This window comes from Pseudophryne corroboree, chromosome 8 (assembly GCF_028390025.1).
Source record: "Pseudophryne corroboree isolate aPseCor3 chromosome 8, aPseCor3.hap2, whole genome shotgun sequence".
NCBI classification, from domain to species: Eukaryota; Metazoa; Chordata; class Amphibia; order Anura; family Myobatrachidae; genus Pseudophryne; species Pseudophryne corroboree.
The window spans coordinates 118,911,338-118,924,663 of NC_086451.1; the positions used below are offsets into that span (position 1 = coordinate 118,911,338).

General features: G+C 43.9%; 1 protein-coding gene and 3 non-coding genes across 4 annotated transcripts; all 4 read right to left on the minus strand.

The window, feature by feature from the left end:
• Nucleotides 1-233: 233 nt before the first annotated feature.
• Nucleotides 234-12,421, minus strand: DKC1 (dyskerin pseudouridine synthase 1). The gene is made up of 19 exons (XM_063936904.1): nucleotides 12,328-12,421; nucleotides 12,081-12,127; nucleotides 10,658-10,744; nucleotides 9,390-9,481; nucleotides 8,929-9,113; nucleotides 7,938-8,002; nucleotides 7,446-7,572; nucleotides 7,006-7,136; nucleotides 6,655-6,798; nucleotides 6,450-6,570; nucleotides 6,011-6,129; nucleotides 5,666-5,769; nucleotides 5,471-5,516; nucleotides 5,204-5,272; nucleotides 4,345-4,413; nucleotides 3,278-3,346; nucleotides 1,529-1,579; nucleotides 1,252-1,356; nucleotides 234-551 (listed from the first exon to the last, which is right to left on the minus strand). Exons 1-19 carry the CDS (start codon nucleotides 12,335-12,337, stop codon nucleotides 504-506), a joined length of 1,689 nt encoding a protein of 562 aa, XP_063792974.1. The 5' UTR covers nucleotides 12,338-12,421; the 3' UTR covers nucleotides 234-503.
• LOC134953843 (small nucleolar RNA SNORD83) lies at nucleotides 5,883-5,957 on the minus strand. The gene has a single exon (XR_010185814.1). It is a non-coding gene; the product is annotated as a small nucleolar RNA SNORD83 (small nucleolar RNA).
• Nucleotides 6,203-6,393, minus strand: LOC134953867 (small nucleolar RNA SNORD17). The gene has a single exon (XR_010185833.1). It is a non-coding gene; the product is annotated as a small nucleolar RNA SNORD17 (small nucleolar RNA).
• Nucleotides 7,247-7,317, minus strand: LOC134953842 (small nucleolar RNA SNORD83). The gene has a single exon (XR_010185813.1). It is a non-coding gene; the product is annotated as a small nucleolar RNA SNORD83 (small nucleolar RNA).
• Nucleotides 12,422-13,326: the final 905 nt, after the last annotated feature.

The following is a 13,326-nucleotide window of genomic DNA, read 5'->3' on the forward strand; positions in this document are numbered from 1 at the left end:
AGGCTCTGTAGAGCTCCCCTAGCTGTGACTGGCTCCTCTGGGCACATTTTCTAAACAGAGTCTGGTAGAAGGGGCATAGAGGGAGGAGCCAACCCACACTGTTAAACTCTTTATGTGCCAATGGCTCCTGGTGGACCCGTCTATACCCCATGGTACTAATATGGACCCCAGCATCCTCTAGGACGCAAGAGAAGGGAACAAGAGATAGAACATGAAAGTCCACATGGCCAAAATACTGTATATACAGTTTATTGACAAAAATATATCACACTAATTCAAGTTGTTTACAAAAAGTATCCAAGGACCATTCCAATACCTTAATTAAGGTTACTCTGAAACTAGTACATTGAGGCACCTATGAATTTCATGATATCATGACAAGGATATTAAAATAAAAAATACAAAGTTCTGTACAATCCTTAAAACAGGATAACTTTATTCAAGGCCTTCCCAACAGTGCCAGGTCACATTCCAGCACTGTACTGGAGACCCAGGTCTTGTTGCTAGTCGGATGGTTCTCGGTGTTTCTTCTTCTTCATTTTTTTAGACAGCTAATAAAGAGAAAAAACAAGTTGAGACTTCATATTACACTTTATTCAGCACACATCTCAGTTAACGTAGACATTAAGACTAAGGGGTACTATAGATTTAGCAAAATTTGGAGAGAGGTAAAGGGGCATAGCATATGTACAAGTACCAAGCTGTAATTTTTTTTCCAAAACAGCCTGTAACAGCAGTTAGGAACAGATTGGTTGGTACTCTCTTTCAAAGATTTGATAAATTTAGCCTTTGCAGTGCTAACAAGCAGGTCACAAACCTGGGGAAGGCGATGCTACAGATCTTTACCAAGGGCCAGGCAGCCACATGCAATCCCTATTTTAGTAATGAGGAAAATTGCTCCAAGTTCTTAATCTTTGGCATAGGCGTCATCGTTCTTCCATCCAGCAAGATTAACTAAAAACCAACTGAACCCTAACCACCTATAGAGAAAAATTCTATTGTACTCTGATATTAGAGGCATTTGTTTTACACGTGAAAGCTAACAATTACAGGTATGGTATATGTTGATCTTTAGGAATCAATTTTGGAGGAGATCAAAGAGGATGCTTTAAAGAGTCTCTAATACTAGATAAAGCCAAAACACTAGAAGGGTTCCTCTAGTTTCTATGGCCACGAAGTACACATTGAATTGGCTTATTTTACATTGGGCTGTGCTGCACAGCACTAATGTACACAGGAGTTTATATGCACCTTTGGAGATTCTGTCAGTGACTGGTCATCTTCCACCTGGTGTTTCCGTTTCTTCTTTATTTTAAGTGAGGTGCCTTCAGCCTCACTACCACTCTCCTGTTCACTCTGGGGGAGTGAAACAAATAAAAACTGTGCTTGTGGTAGCAATAGACCCAACACACTTGCAGCATACAAAATTTTAGGTTAAAGCTCACAATAGTTACCCTTCATACAGTGTATAGCAAACTAATCACAAACTTCAAACGCAACATAGTACAACTCTATTCAAATGATTTACCTTGACCACTTCTGCAGCCGGAGTGTCACCATCACTCTCCGCCTTCTTCTTCTAAGGAGGGAGGGGAACGAGGGAGAATATTTTAAGAGATTTAAAAACAGATAAGTAGAAAGTCTACAGTTACTGCAAAGTCAATGCGGATATTAGCTATCTGGATATGTACTTTGACTACCAAGTCGTCCTTTCCATTTAACAAAGGCAAACATTGGGCTTTAAGCTCAAAGTAACAGCAAAGATCAGAAGTTCTCTAACATGGTCCTCCTGGCACGCCAACAGTCCAGGTTGTAAGCTTATCCATGCTGGACCACATGTGACCTAATTAGCAACTCAATTTGCTTTAACCATCTATGCGGAGCCACGGATATACATAGAACCTCGACCATTATGGTGCCTTGAGGACTGTTTGAGAACCCCTGGCCTAGATCTAATGTGCTACCATACAAAAAAAACAAAAAAAAACAAACAAACACCTAGTGATCCAAATTATCTAAAAACACTGAAAAACCCCCAAAACGAATTAGACCAAAATGTTGGAAGCACTTTTATTTGATGAAACACTTGCTATCATTTTTCAAACATTAAAAAGTGCAAGAGTCATCCATGATTCCTTTTAATAACCTCTACTACTTGCCATATGGTCACTAACAGCCTTCCATATAAAATCTATAGGGGGCCTGGACTGCACACCCTAGCTTCTTATAATAGGATGTGCAACCTTGCTGGGACTGATAGATATCTATCTATCTATCTCTATCGCTCTCTCTCTCAAATCCAAGGTTCTTTGCACACATTGGCCAATATACTGGCACCCCACCCACCACCTCTGAGGCTTTTAAACGGGGAACATGGCAACTACACAAAAGCTACAGGTAAGATCCTTACAATTATATAGCAAGTCAGTTGAGGGGTGAACTTTTGGGGCTCCTTGGATTGCTCTGGCTGGGCCACTTTGGGGCATCACCATCTTACATTTATATCACCTTGTTTTTTTTAATGTAGCCATTTTCACACTTGTAACACTGATCAACTAACCTCACCAAACACTGACTTCATTGTTGTCTAACACTAAGCAGCTATTTTCACTTGCCTAACTGATTTTTCACTTCTATCCTGTGGGATGCCCTGGGGTGGGGTGCCCTGCGCTACAGAGGCAAACTCCTATAATGTTAGGGACCTGTCCAATGATGTCACAGTGACAATTGGTGGGCATGCTCATATTGGCCAATGTATGCCAAGAACCTCAGATGTGATCATTAAATTATAATTCTAATGGTTGTAAGGTGCACCTGCAGCCTTCCATATAGGCCTACTATCAGTTGTGACTTAATTCTTTATATAGCGCCACAAGGGATATGCAGCCCCCAGTTAAAGTACATAAATCATCAAAACAGGAAAAAAAAAAAAGGTTTACAGTTGAAGACCACATAGGACAAGTACAGTGTAAATAAACATAACTACATCAGTAGATGAAACGGATATCAGGGGGCAGAAAACCGCAGGATTTGGTGCCATCGAAGATTGTTAAACGTAAGAAAAGGATAAGCACATAAGAGAAGAGGGTCCTACTCATGAGCTTTGAGATCCAGAATGGTCCCCACCCCCTTTTCTGCAGTGCCAATTCAGTTTAACTATATGAAATAATTTCTAGTTCTCTTTTGAACTAAAGTCGAGTTTAAAGTGATTGACCACTTTAACAAGCTATTTTCTTATTTTAATACATGTAGTACAACACCATAAAGTGCTTCTTACTTTTTTCTTTTTGCTGGAGGTTACTGGTGTGGCCACATCACTATTTTCTGCGTCACTTTCATGTTTTCGCTGTACAAAACAAGTAAAGCTGTGTTATATACCACAGACACACAAAGAAATGGGTATTGTCGGCTGTACCTAGACAGAGGTAACATGGTGAACCCCTGATAAGGAGTAGCCAGTTTATATTGCAGGGCGACTCCCCCATGATACCACAAATGAGGCAAGAGGGGGATAACTTCCTGCATGATAATGGGGGAAGTATAGAGTTTGTGGTAGAGTGCAGACTGCTGGTCAAATGAAGGCTACTCTAGTTTTGTTCCCTCCACAATAGTGATGGGAACCACAGGAAGTTTACATTGCTGAACCAAGTGTCTAACCAGCCCCATTTGTCCACAGCACCCAACAGGACAGCTTGGCTTCAAAGCCTAGCACAGTCCATGCATGGTGTCTTTCAACCGTCTTCTTCCTTAGGAAGATTGACTGCCACAAACTCTTCTAGACCGCTTCCAGTCCTTCCCCATGCTCTGAAAAGTCAGTATGTGTCCCCCTAACAAGAGGAAGTATCTGTATACCACACAGAAGCTAGGCATGAAGAAACTCTAGTGCATGCCAGCCGCCATTCACTAGTGAAGTTTCAGATTAGACACTTACAATAAACTTTAAAAAACTGGACTTTTCCCGTTTATTCACTTGGAGAATCTGCATGACGTGGACCATGTCTGATTGAAGATCTGTGGTATCCTGCAGAATGCTGAACCTCTATTCTTTGCCTAGTGTGGTCCCAGCTACATGCCAACTTAAGGTGGATGTTCCCAAGTGCCCAAAACCACCAATCGATTTTCAAACCCTGCTACCTCGCCGATTGCAAGACTTTTTTCCAGTTATTTAAGCACACATTCCAAAACACTACAGAGAATGTATCCATTCACATCAGAGCCACACACCCATTAGTCACACTGGTTTACCAATGGGTAAAAAACCAGAAGTCTGCCTCTGTAAGTAGCTTGTTTCCCTTCCATCTTTATGCACATAGTACCAAACAGATCCTGTAAAAAAATGCTTACTTTTTTCTTTTTGCCAGAGGTCACTGGAGTGGCCACATCACTGTTTTCTGCATCGCTTGCAGGTTTCTTCTGTGCAAAAAGAAGTGTAAACTTGTGTTATGTAACCCAAACATACATAGGCCACAATGAGCAGTGTCAGCTGTACCTAGACAGAAGCAACATTCTGAATCTCTGCTAAGGAATAGCCAGTTTATATAGCAGGGCGACTCCCCCATGATACCATGAGTGGGCAAGAGGGGGATAACTGCCTGCGTGATATGAGTTAGAGTAGATGGAGCAGTATACCTTGTAATACCTGCAATTCTCATATCAAGGGGCAGATTTAACAAGGGATATCCTTATCACTCCTTCCAAATGATAGAGTTTCCAGCCAATCAGCTCCTAATGATGTGTTTGAAGAAATGACGAGCTGATTGGCTGGAGCACTATTTTTCATTCATATTGAGTGATTAGACTACTACTTATTAAATCTGCCTAAGCATCTTACCACCTTATGGGCCCTACACATCATGATGCGCCGCCGAGGTGCCAGACGGCCGATACGGCAGACGATTGACCCGGCGGCGGGGGAACAGCGAAGGGGGGAGTGAAGTTTCTTCACTTCCCCCGTCACGCGGCTGCATTGAAGTGCAGGCAAATATGGACGAGATCGTCCATATTGGCCTGCATGCACAGCCGACGGGAGACCAGCGATGAACGAGCGCGGGGCCGCGCATCGCTGGAGTCTCCACACTGAAAGATATGAACGAGTTCTCGTTCATTTATGAACGAGATCGTTCATATCTTTCAGAAAATCGACCAGTGTGTAGGGCCTATTAGTTTTCATTTCAATACATTTACTAGCAAAACAAGGGCTTACTTTTTTCTTTTTGCTGGAAGGCATTGGAGAGGCTACGTCACTATTTTCTGTGTCACCTTCATGTTCTCTCTGTGCAAATAGAGAAGTTGTATTATGTAATGCAGACTTCTAGACACAATGGGTGGTGTCAGCTGTACCTAGACAGAGGCAACATTCTGAATCTCTGCTAAAGAGTAGCTGGTTTATATTGCAGGACGACTCCCCCATGATACCATGAGTGGGCAAGAGGGGGATAACTGCCTGCACTGTAACATGGCCATTGTATACCTTTGGGGTTTTCATCACTGAAGGAGTCCCTGCTTTCTGTGATGCGCTGAAATAAGTAAATAGTACATATTATGGTTACTGAATTTCATGTTTTGTAGTGCTGGAAAGGATTTACAAATTTACCCAAAGACAAGAGGGGGACATGGGGCAGAGCAGATTGAGGATCACTGGGCCAGAGTATAAGCAGCCATTTACCCGTAATCAACATATCCGTGGCTCCAGCTGTCTGGGGTGTTTTCATTGGGCTTCCCATGCTTGTCAAGCAGTCCTTTCTGAATCATCATCTTTTTCTGACTGGCCTGAAAATATATGTGCACTTTGTTTAAACATATAGGAGTCAGTTATTTGGCAAGTATAAACTCCCAGTATGCATTATTGTATGCCTGACCTCTTATTCAGGCATACAAGTGAAAACCATCAGCTATTGGGTGATAGATGTAAGTCATCATTACTGAAAGCTCGTGACATCACATGCACATCATATGGCTCACTGGATGTATTACAGTGCATGCTGGAACCCACTGCGATTTCAAGGCTTACCTTTGGACCGAGGCCCCATTTCCGTGGATAGATATCCCTCTCCATAATAACACGTTTAATCTTCGCCACAATACCATGGTCACATGTAGATATTACAGCCGTAGTCATAAGAGCAGTAGCTGCAGAGAAATAAAGTTATATATAAAACTGTACAAAATCAATCGTCACATGTGCAGCTTACCCTTTATCAGTGTGATCAGATAGCTCCTATCATCTTTAGCACTCAGACGCCCTGCCCAAACACCTATATGCAGAGAGTCAACTGCAGAACGCAGCAACCAATGCAAATAGGTGGTAAGGTGCCCTGAATTCTCAAAACGAGAATACAGAAATGCAAGACGACTGGCGGCTCAGAGAATGGATAAACTATGTCATCATGTCTCACGGAAGTATTAAGAATAAAACGGACAACCGCAAGCTAAGCAGAGAAGTTCCTCACCTATGCAGATGGCTTCCCCTTTAGTTGTCACTACCACAATATCCTGGTTCATTTCAATGCCATCCTCATACCTCAGAAGACCAGGCAGCATGATCTTTGCCCCATAACATATAGCATTGACCTGTGTGGACAGAAAACAAACTCCCATAAGACAGAGTAGGCAGTGATCATTTACACACTAAAGCGTATTTTGTTCTCAACTTACAGCACTGTCCTTCATGACCAATCTCTTATGAGATACCAGAAGCTTTTCTAGTGGGAAAATAACTCTACGAAGGTAGGTTTCATCTTTATTATTATCATATTGCCATTGAGCATCCAATACATCATGCATTGTGACTAGGTTATCCTATATAGGAAAGGAGAAAATAAAATGAGTCAGTACAGTGACAGATAAGGATTAGCCAAACTGATGATACTGTCATCTCTAGGCCAAGACAAAGATAACCATATCTGCAGGCCTGGGAGTTGGTTGCTATCCCAAAGCTAATTACCAGCCACACGGAGATGCCGGTGGCTGAACTCAACGCTTTTGGGTGGATATAGTAAAAACTACCTTCTCCCCCAGAACTCCTGAACGGACCCTGCGGAGCTCCTGCATCTGTCCACCAACCCCAAGCAGCAGCCCAAGGTGTACGCATAGAGTGCGGATGTATGTACCAGCTTCACAGCTAACCCAGAATATACCTGATGAGGGAAACAAAATATACAAACTCAAATGTAGGCTAGATCTGGTATGTAGATATGGAGGGTGCCCTGGCTTTTTTTTTTTTTTTTTGTAAACCATCTGCAGCTAGAGCCATCAGTTATTGGGTGATAGATAAGAGTCATCATCACAGTTCATGAAAATCCATTCACATCATATGGCTTAAGAGCGGTTTATTATATAAATGCCCTTTTAAGTTTCACTGTTAACATTCCATATAAGAACAAGCTTGCTTTTACTTTTGGTGTACTTTGAAACAACCTAAAAAAACCCACCCAAGAGGTACTCACCCAATCTACGCTCTGGGTCATATTCTATTAATTTGCTCTCATAGATTGTTCTTACACGCAGCTGCCTCTTCACAGCAGCTATAAGAGGGGGCCGTTGAAAGAGCGCACCGGTGAGAGTCTCTAGTGCCTGAGGACAAGAGGAGGAAGAATGTAAAACAGATTTACACCAATTATGTTTTAAGCAATAGACAAAAGCCTCCAGATCAGTAAAGTTTGCCTCTTCTTAACCACAAGCCAAGAGCTCCTGCTCTTGAAAACACTGAGTGAGGGTAACCCTGCAAAACACAGGATCACCAGCCCAGTGTAAAGAGCACACCTGATTCCAGCATAGAATCAAGTGTTTCAGAGATGGCCATAGGATCAGAGAATGGATAAACTGTGTCATCATGTACACCGGGGGCTTAGATATAGTGAAAAGCTAGGTAGCAAGGAGAGGCGAAGATTGAGGGAAAAGAAAATCAGGAAGGCTAGTCAAATAATTTGCATATTTACCCGTGAGAGTTGCAATTCATTCTCCAGCGCATTATGAAGTCTTACAATTCCAACATACTCTTTACCTATAACAAAAAGTCAGATTATATGATAGCCTGCCAAAAAGATGGATACTCACATTGTTTAAACTCGTATCTATACATCTAGTATTCACGCTAGGCCAGAGGTTCCCAAACTGTGCCGTGGCTCCTTGGGGTGCCTCGGGACACTTGCAGGGGTGCCCTGGGTTGGTGGTCCAGGACCAATTCAAATTATTCAGTCAATATAATAGGCAAAAACCAGTGCTGGTGGCTGCCAGTCATAAAATACGTGGCCAAACAGAAGCAAATCTTGTCCCTCACCACACAACGGACCCTAAGGATGACAAATAAACGCGATCTACTTAATGTAATCTCTTTCTAAATTTCTCAATAAGAAATTTTTGGCCTAGGGGTGCCGTGAAAAAACTTCTGATATTCTAGGGCGCCGTGATTCAAAAAAGTTTGGAAACCGCTAGGCTGTTCAGCAGGGTGCCACACCCTACTTGATTTTAAGCTGCAAAAATACACCCTGCCCTAAACGCAGCACCCCACTAAAGTAGCCTGAACTGTGCCATCCCCACCCAGGAAGCTGTTCCCTATCGCCACTGCATGGAATCTACTCACATTAAGGGGAGAGCTTGGGGGAAAACCCATCAAATCCAAGTGCTTGGCACATCGGCAGAGCAGTGCTCCACTCCCCAGCCAACTGCGCCGATTTTCGGATGCTGCAATACCATTCCCACAACTCAGAACCCTACCTGCATCCTAGCGGGAACACTATACATCTGTGCACAACTTTAGCAACATACTAGTAACTAAGTGAAGCCATGTAGTAAGAAATTTTCAGCTCATAAAGTTGATATCAAACCAAAGTTTATCATTTGTCAACCATATTTATATAAAAAAAAAAAAGGAGGAGGGGAGGAGATCTCCACACAATATGGAGAAATAATTTATGAAGATAAACTGACCTGCACTCTGCTGGGATTTCACAAGCCTGGTAGCACGATCAATGCATACAATCAAACAACCAGTTACTTTTGGGTCCAATGTTCCACTGTGACCAGTTTTCTCCACCCTCAAAATACGGCGAATCCATGCTACCACCTCATGCGAGGATGGGTTTGCTGGTTTATCCAAGTTAATGAATCCTGTTCTAAAGGAAGATTAAACATAAGCCACAAATGTAAAGGGTAGAGATCAACAGAAGGATGGAGCTCTGGATTCAGATTAAATCAAACAAGTACCAAACCTTTAAGAAGTTACCAGACACGCAACTGGACAGGTTACCGCAGTAACCCACTCAGGTACTACAGTCTAAATTCCATCTCCAGATCAAGGTTGAGAAATAGCACCACTGGGCTGATACACCCACCTAAACAGTTAGACTACAATTCCACAAGTCAGGTATTCCAAAGATATTGACACTTACTTAACATATTCAGTGATGTCTCTCTTCAAGGGATTGGAGCCAGATGGAATAGGGGTGTAGTGCGCTGTCCGAACATTCAGCTTATCAAAGTTCTAATGAAAGATAAGCAAGAAGAGTTGGCCCACACATTGTACCAAAGTTTTATGATATGATTAATGCACCACACTAAAGCTGGTCTGCAAAGCCAATCTATTTCCAACTGAGTCTTATCTCAAGATCTAGGACAATCAGCATGGATATAAGAGGTACTCTAAGCCAGTCACACCCTACCCACTCAATTATATAGTATTAAAGTATAACAAACATACACACTGAATTATATCCAAGTTTAAATTCAGTTAAAAAAAACAAAAAAAAACTGTTGTCCTTTAAAGTACAGATGATTCTGCAGCAGTTATCGTTTACTAAACCCCAAACTACATTGTATGAAGAAAGATTTTAGTGGTAATAAAACCAGATCTGTGGGGGTGCTTTTACCTGGGTCATAGATATAACCAAACTTCTAAAGCCCACCCCAATATATTGTCCAGTCCTAACAGATATCCTGTATGGTGTGTATTAATTATATAGAAAAAAATATTAATTTGCTTAGAGGTCCATCTAATTTCCTGTGAAGAGTTTGAGGTGCTATTGACATGGCATGTAAATGCCAAAAACGTCATCCAGAACTAGCATCCTTTTCTATGGCCAGCTTTGCTGATTTATGCTAATGTAGCCCTAATTATAATTTTAGCAAAGTCACAACCTGATAGTTTAATAGAGATTAATAAAGTTAAACAGTTGTATTGCTATATAGCAGCATATATTGTGCATTTGCATAGTGTTTCAAATCCCGATTCTAGGACAAAACTAGTCATTGAACAGTGATGGCCAACAGGTGGCCCCAGGGACACAAGTAGCCCTCACTCGCAGAGGAGGGGGGAGGGTAAAGTCTTAAGTGGCCATTTTGAAAGTTAGTCCCAAAGTGTATCAGGTTGCCTATCACTGTATTGCACAAATTCAAGATTATATTGTAGAATACACCAATACACTGAAAACGTCACATTAGATATATTGAGAATACAAACTTATATAGTGTTCACGCTAGGCTGTTTTAGCTGGGCACCACACCCTGCCAGATTTTAAAAAAGCAAAATGCACCCTGCCCTAAACGTAAAGCCTTGCTGAAACAGCCTGCCCGGTGCTGTCCACACCCGCAGGCCACTGCCTCCCCCTTTTCAGGAGCTCGCAGAAGTCTACCGCATTCTAGCAAGAATTCTTAAACTGACCTTGAGCAACAGAGGCCACTGCGACGTATCTAACTTGGCAACTCTGGATTCTGGCTGAATGAGAAAGCTTCCTTCATGCTGAATATCCTGCAAAGAAAGGCAACCAGGTTAGCAAGCAAGTAGGATGATGGTAAAACCCCCACAACAATTACACTGTATGGTATGTACACAACTACAGGCCAGATTCAGAGGTGTACGCAATGGAGTTTTTATTTATCATACATGTACTGTGATGGTCCTGCAATAGCGGTTGCAAAGAGGATTTGCAAAGTAATCGGCAGAAAGGGACTGTTTAGTGGGGAGAGGCAATGAGTCGGGTGGCAGCTTGCAACTGCAATCCCGTATGCTAGTAGAATGGCTTACACATATCACATCCAGCAGCCACACTGGACTATTGGGTCATGATAGGGTTATAGCCCCCACACATCGGCCGCAATGCCTCGACCTGCCAGCAATCCGTCAGGGAAAGTAAGGAGGTGTAAGTGCTGTTACCCCGATTGGGAAAAATAAAATTTGATTTCTAAACATTTTTGATATGCCCAATCACCAGGCTGCCAGGGAATCTGGGCATTGCCACAATACATCTGAAATGTATGGGGGCCATTACTCAATGCACTTTCATTGTTTGCATGTTTGTATTAAAGCTGGTGGATCAGATGCCTCCAGCGTGTCTCAATACAGACCCTAGAAGCTGCCTAATGTGCATATTTTTACACAGTTGCAGCATACAAACTCACAGCTACGACAGCATTTGCACACGTCTGAATCAGGCACACAACAAATACAACAGCAGTGCTTTGTGCTCACACATCACTATCGCAGCATGGCCAATTACTGCCCTTTCAAGCCTGTGACAGGCCGTGTACACTGGCTAGGGTGGGTCTGAAGCAGCAGTGGGGAAGAGATCAGGTTACAAGGCTGGTGAGCATGTTACAACACATGCTGCATTTTACCATCTACATTTCTGTAGCAATTCTCCATGTGACAAGGAGAGCACATGTCTTGTTCGCTGTCCAGGAATCACTGCTAGAGTGCAGCACTTCGATAACAGCAAAGGCTGACTAGGCCATTCTGATTGTTCATTCTGTGATAAAACTCGTATGCTGCCATAATATAAGCACACATACACAAGTGCCAGGGTTAGAGAATAGGGCAGCACACTATAGCTTCTCTTACATACCAGGAGAAGTTTTTGCAAGAGTAAGAATTTCGCAGACAGGTTAGTGTGGATCTGTCAGACACCATATACTGCAGATTATCTAGTGACACGTGGTGGGCGGTAGAATGACCTGCTCACATGCACACCCTGCAAACCCCACGTGCTTGAGCTTGCACGGGGGCATCTAGCACAGGGGCAGAGAGCAGTATAAGGTGCAGCAGGCGGAAGGCTATAGGGTAAGTACCACCCCCTACCCGTACTCACTGCGATCTCCCCCAGGGTCTGGCTCCGCCGCTTCTTCTTCTTAGAACCTAGGAGCAATGGAAGAGGCCGGGTCAGCACGGAATACAGGGCACATTGCGCTGCGGGCGGTACTCCGCGCAAAGGCTTTCACAATGCAAAGAGATAAAAGTTACAGAAATGAGAAACGCGCAGCACAGGGCACATATCACACACTAAAAACATAATGCAGAGACGTCACCGCCCAGCAGCAGCGCGCCCGCTCCCTCACCCTCCGCCATGTTCTCTCCCTCACTCTCTCCACGCGGCGAATGAGGCAGGGGCGCTCTCGGGGCAGCCGGATATACCACGTGGGAGGACTCGGATTTGACGCCGGCCCCTTCCGCCGGGCGTCTGTGAGCGCTGCTGGTGTCCGCTCCCGACCATGCTGAGCGGCTGCCACCTAGCGGGCGCCTCGTGTAAGATTATTTCTCTTTAATTTTTATATCTTGGAGCAATGTGGGCGACACTCCCACACATGATCTTATTACTGCGGACACTGCCACATATGATAATAACACTGCGGACGCTCCCACGCAGCAATGGTGGGGCCGCTGCAGCAAGTTAGTCAGGGATGGCAATATCATACCTAGTCCCAACATGACCCTCTCCAGGAGGGACACAATGCTCTGCTTCTGGACTTTTCTCTTAATGTATGATTGCCAGCACCTGTGTTGAACAGGTTAACATACCTCCCAACTTGTGGCTGTAAGAAAGCGGGACTCTCGAGCGGCGACCCGAAAAGGGGGCGTGGTCTCACCCGCGATGGGCGTGGCCTCGCTTGAGTGAGCGTGGTCTCACCAAACGGCCCGTTTTTCTGCCTTTTGGGGGCGTGCCCAGCGCTCCCCGAGCAGCTGGGCAGCCCCCTCTCCCCTCCTAGCTCTGAATACATGCCGTGCTCGTGCGTACAGCATGTATTCAGTGATCACCGGCTGCTTTGCAGAGCAGAGCAGCGGGTGATCAAAGCCTCCCCCCAACTGCCCCCCCCCACCCGCGGGACACTGCTGCCAGGGTCCGAATAGCGCATACCCTCCAACATTTTACACATAAAATGGTACAAATGAGAAAAGGGCGTGGTCACGGGTAAAGGGGGTGTGGTCACGCCCCTTTTCCTATAGTTTCAATGGAGGTTTGGAGAGCCAAAAATCGGTACAGACCATAAAAAAAAGGTACTGTACCTATTAAAAAGGTACAGTTGGAGGGTATGATAGCGGGACTGTCCCGCTGAAAG

What these genes read in the sequence shown, in the direction of transcription:
- DKC1 (XM_063936904.1), bottom strand. An exon ending in GAAATCCCAGCAGAGTGCAG is followed by an intron (nt 8,003 to 8,928) that starts GTCAGTTTATCT and finishes TTTTTGTTATAG; the next exon opens with GTAAAGAGTATGTTGGAATT. An exon ending in AATGGGGCCTCGGTCCAAAG is followed by an intron (nt 5,770 to 6,010) that starts GTAAGCCTTGAA and finishes ATATATTTTCAG; the next exon opens with GCCAGTCAGAAAAAGATGAT.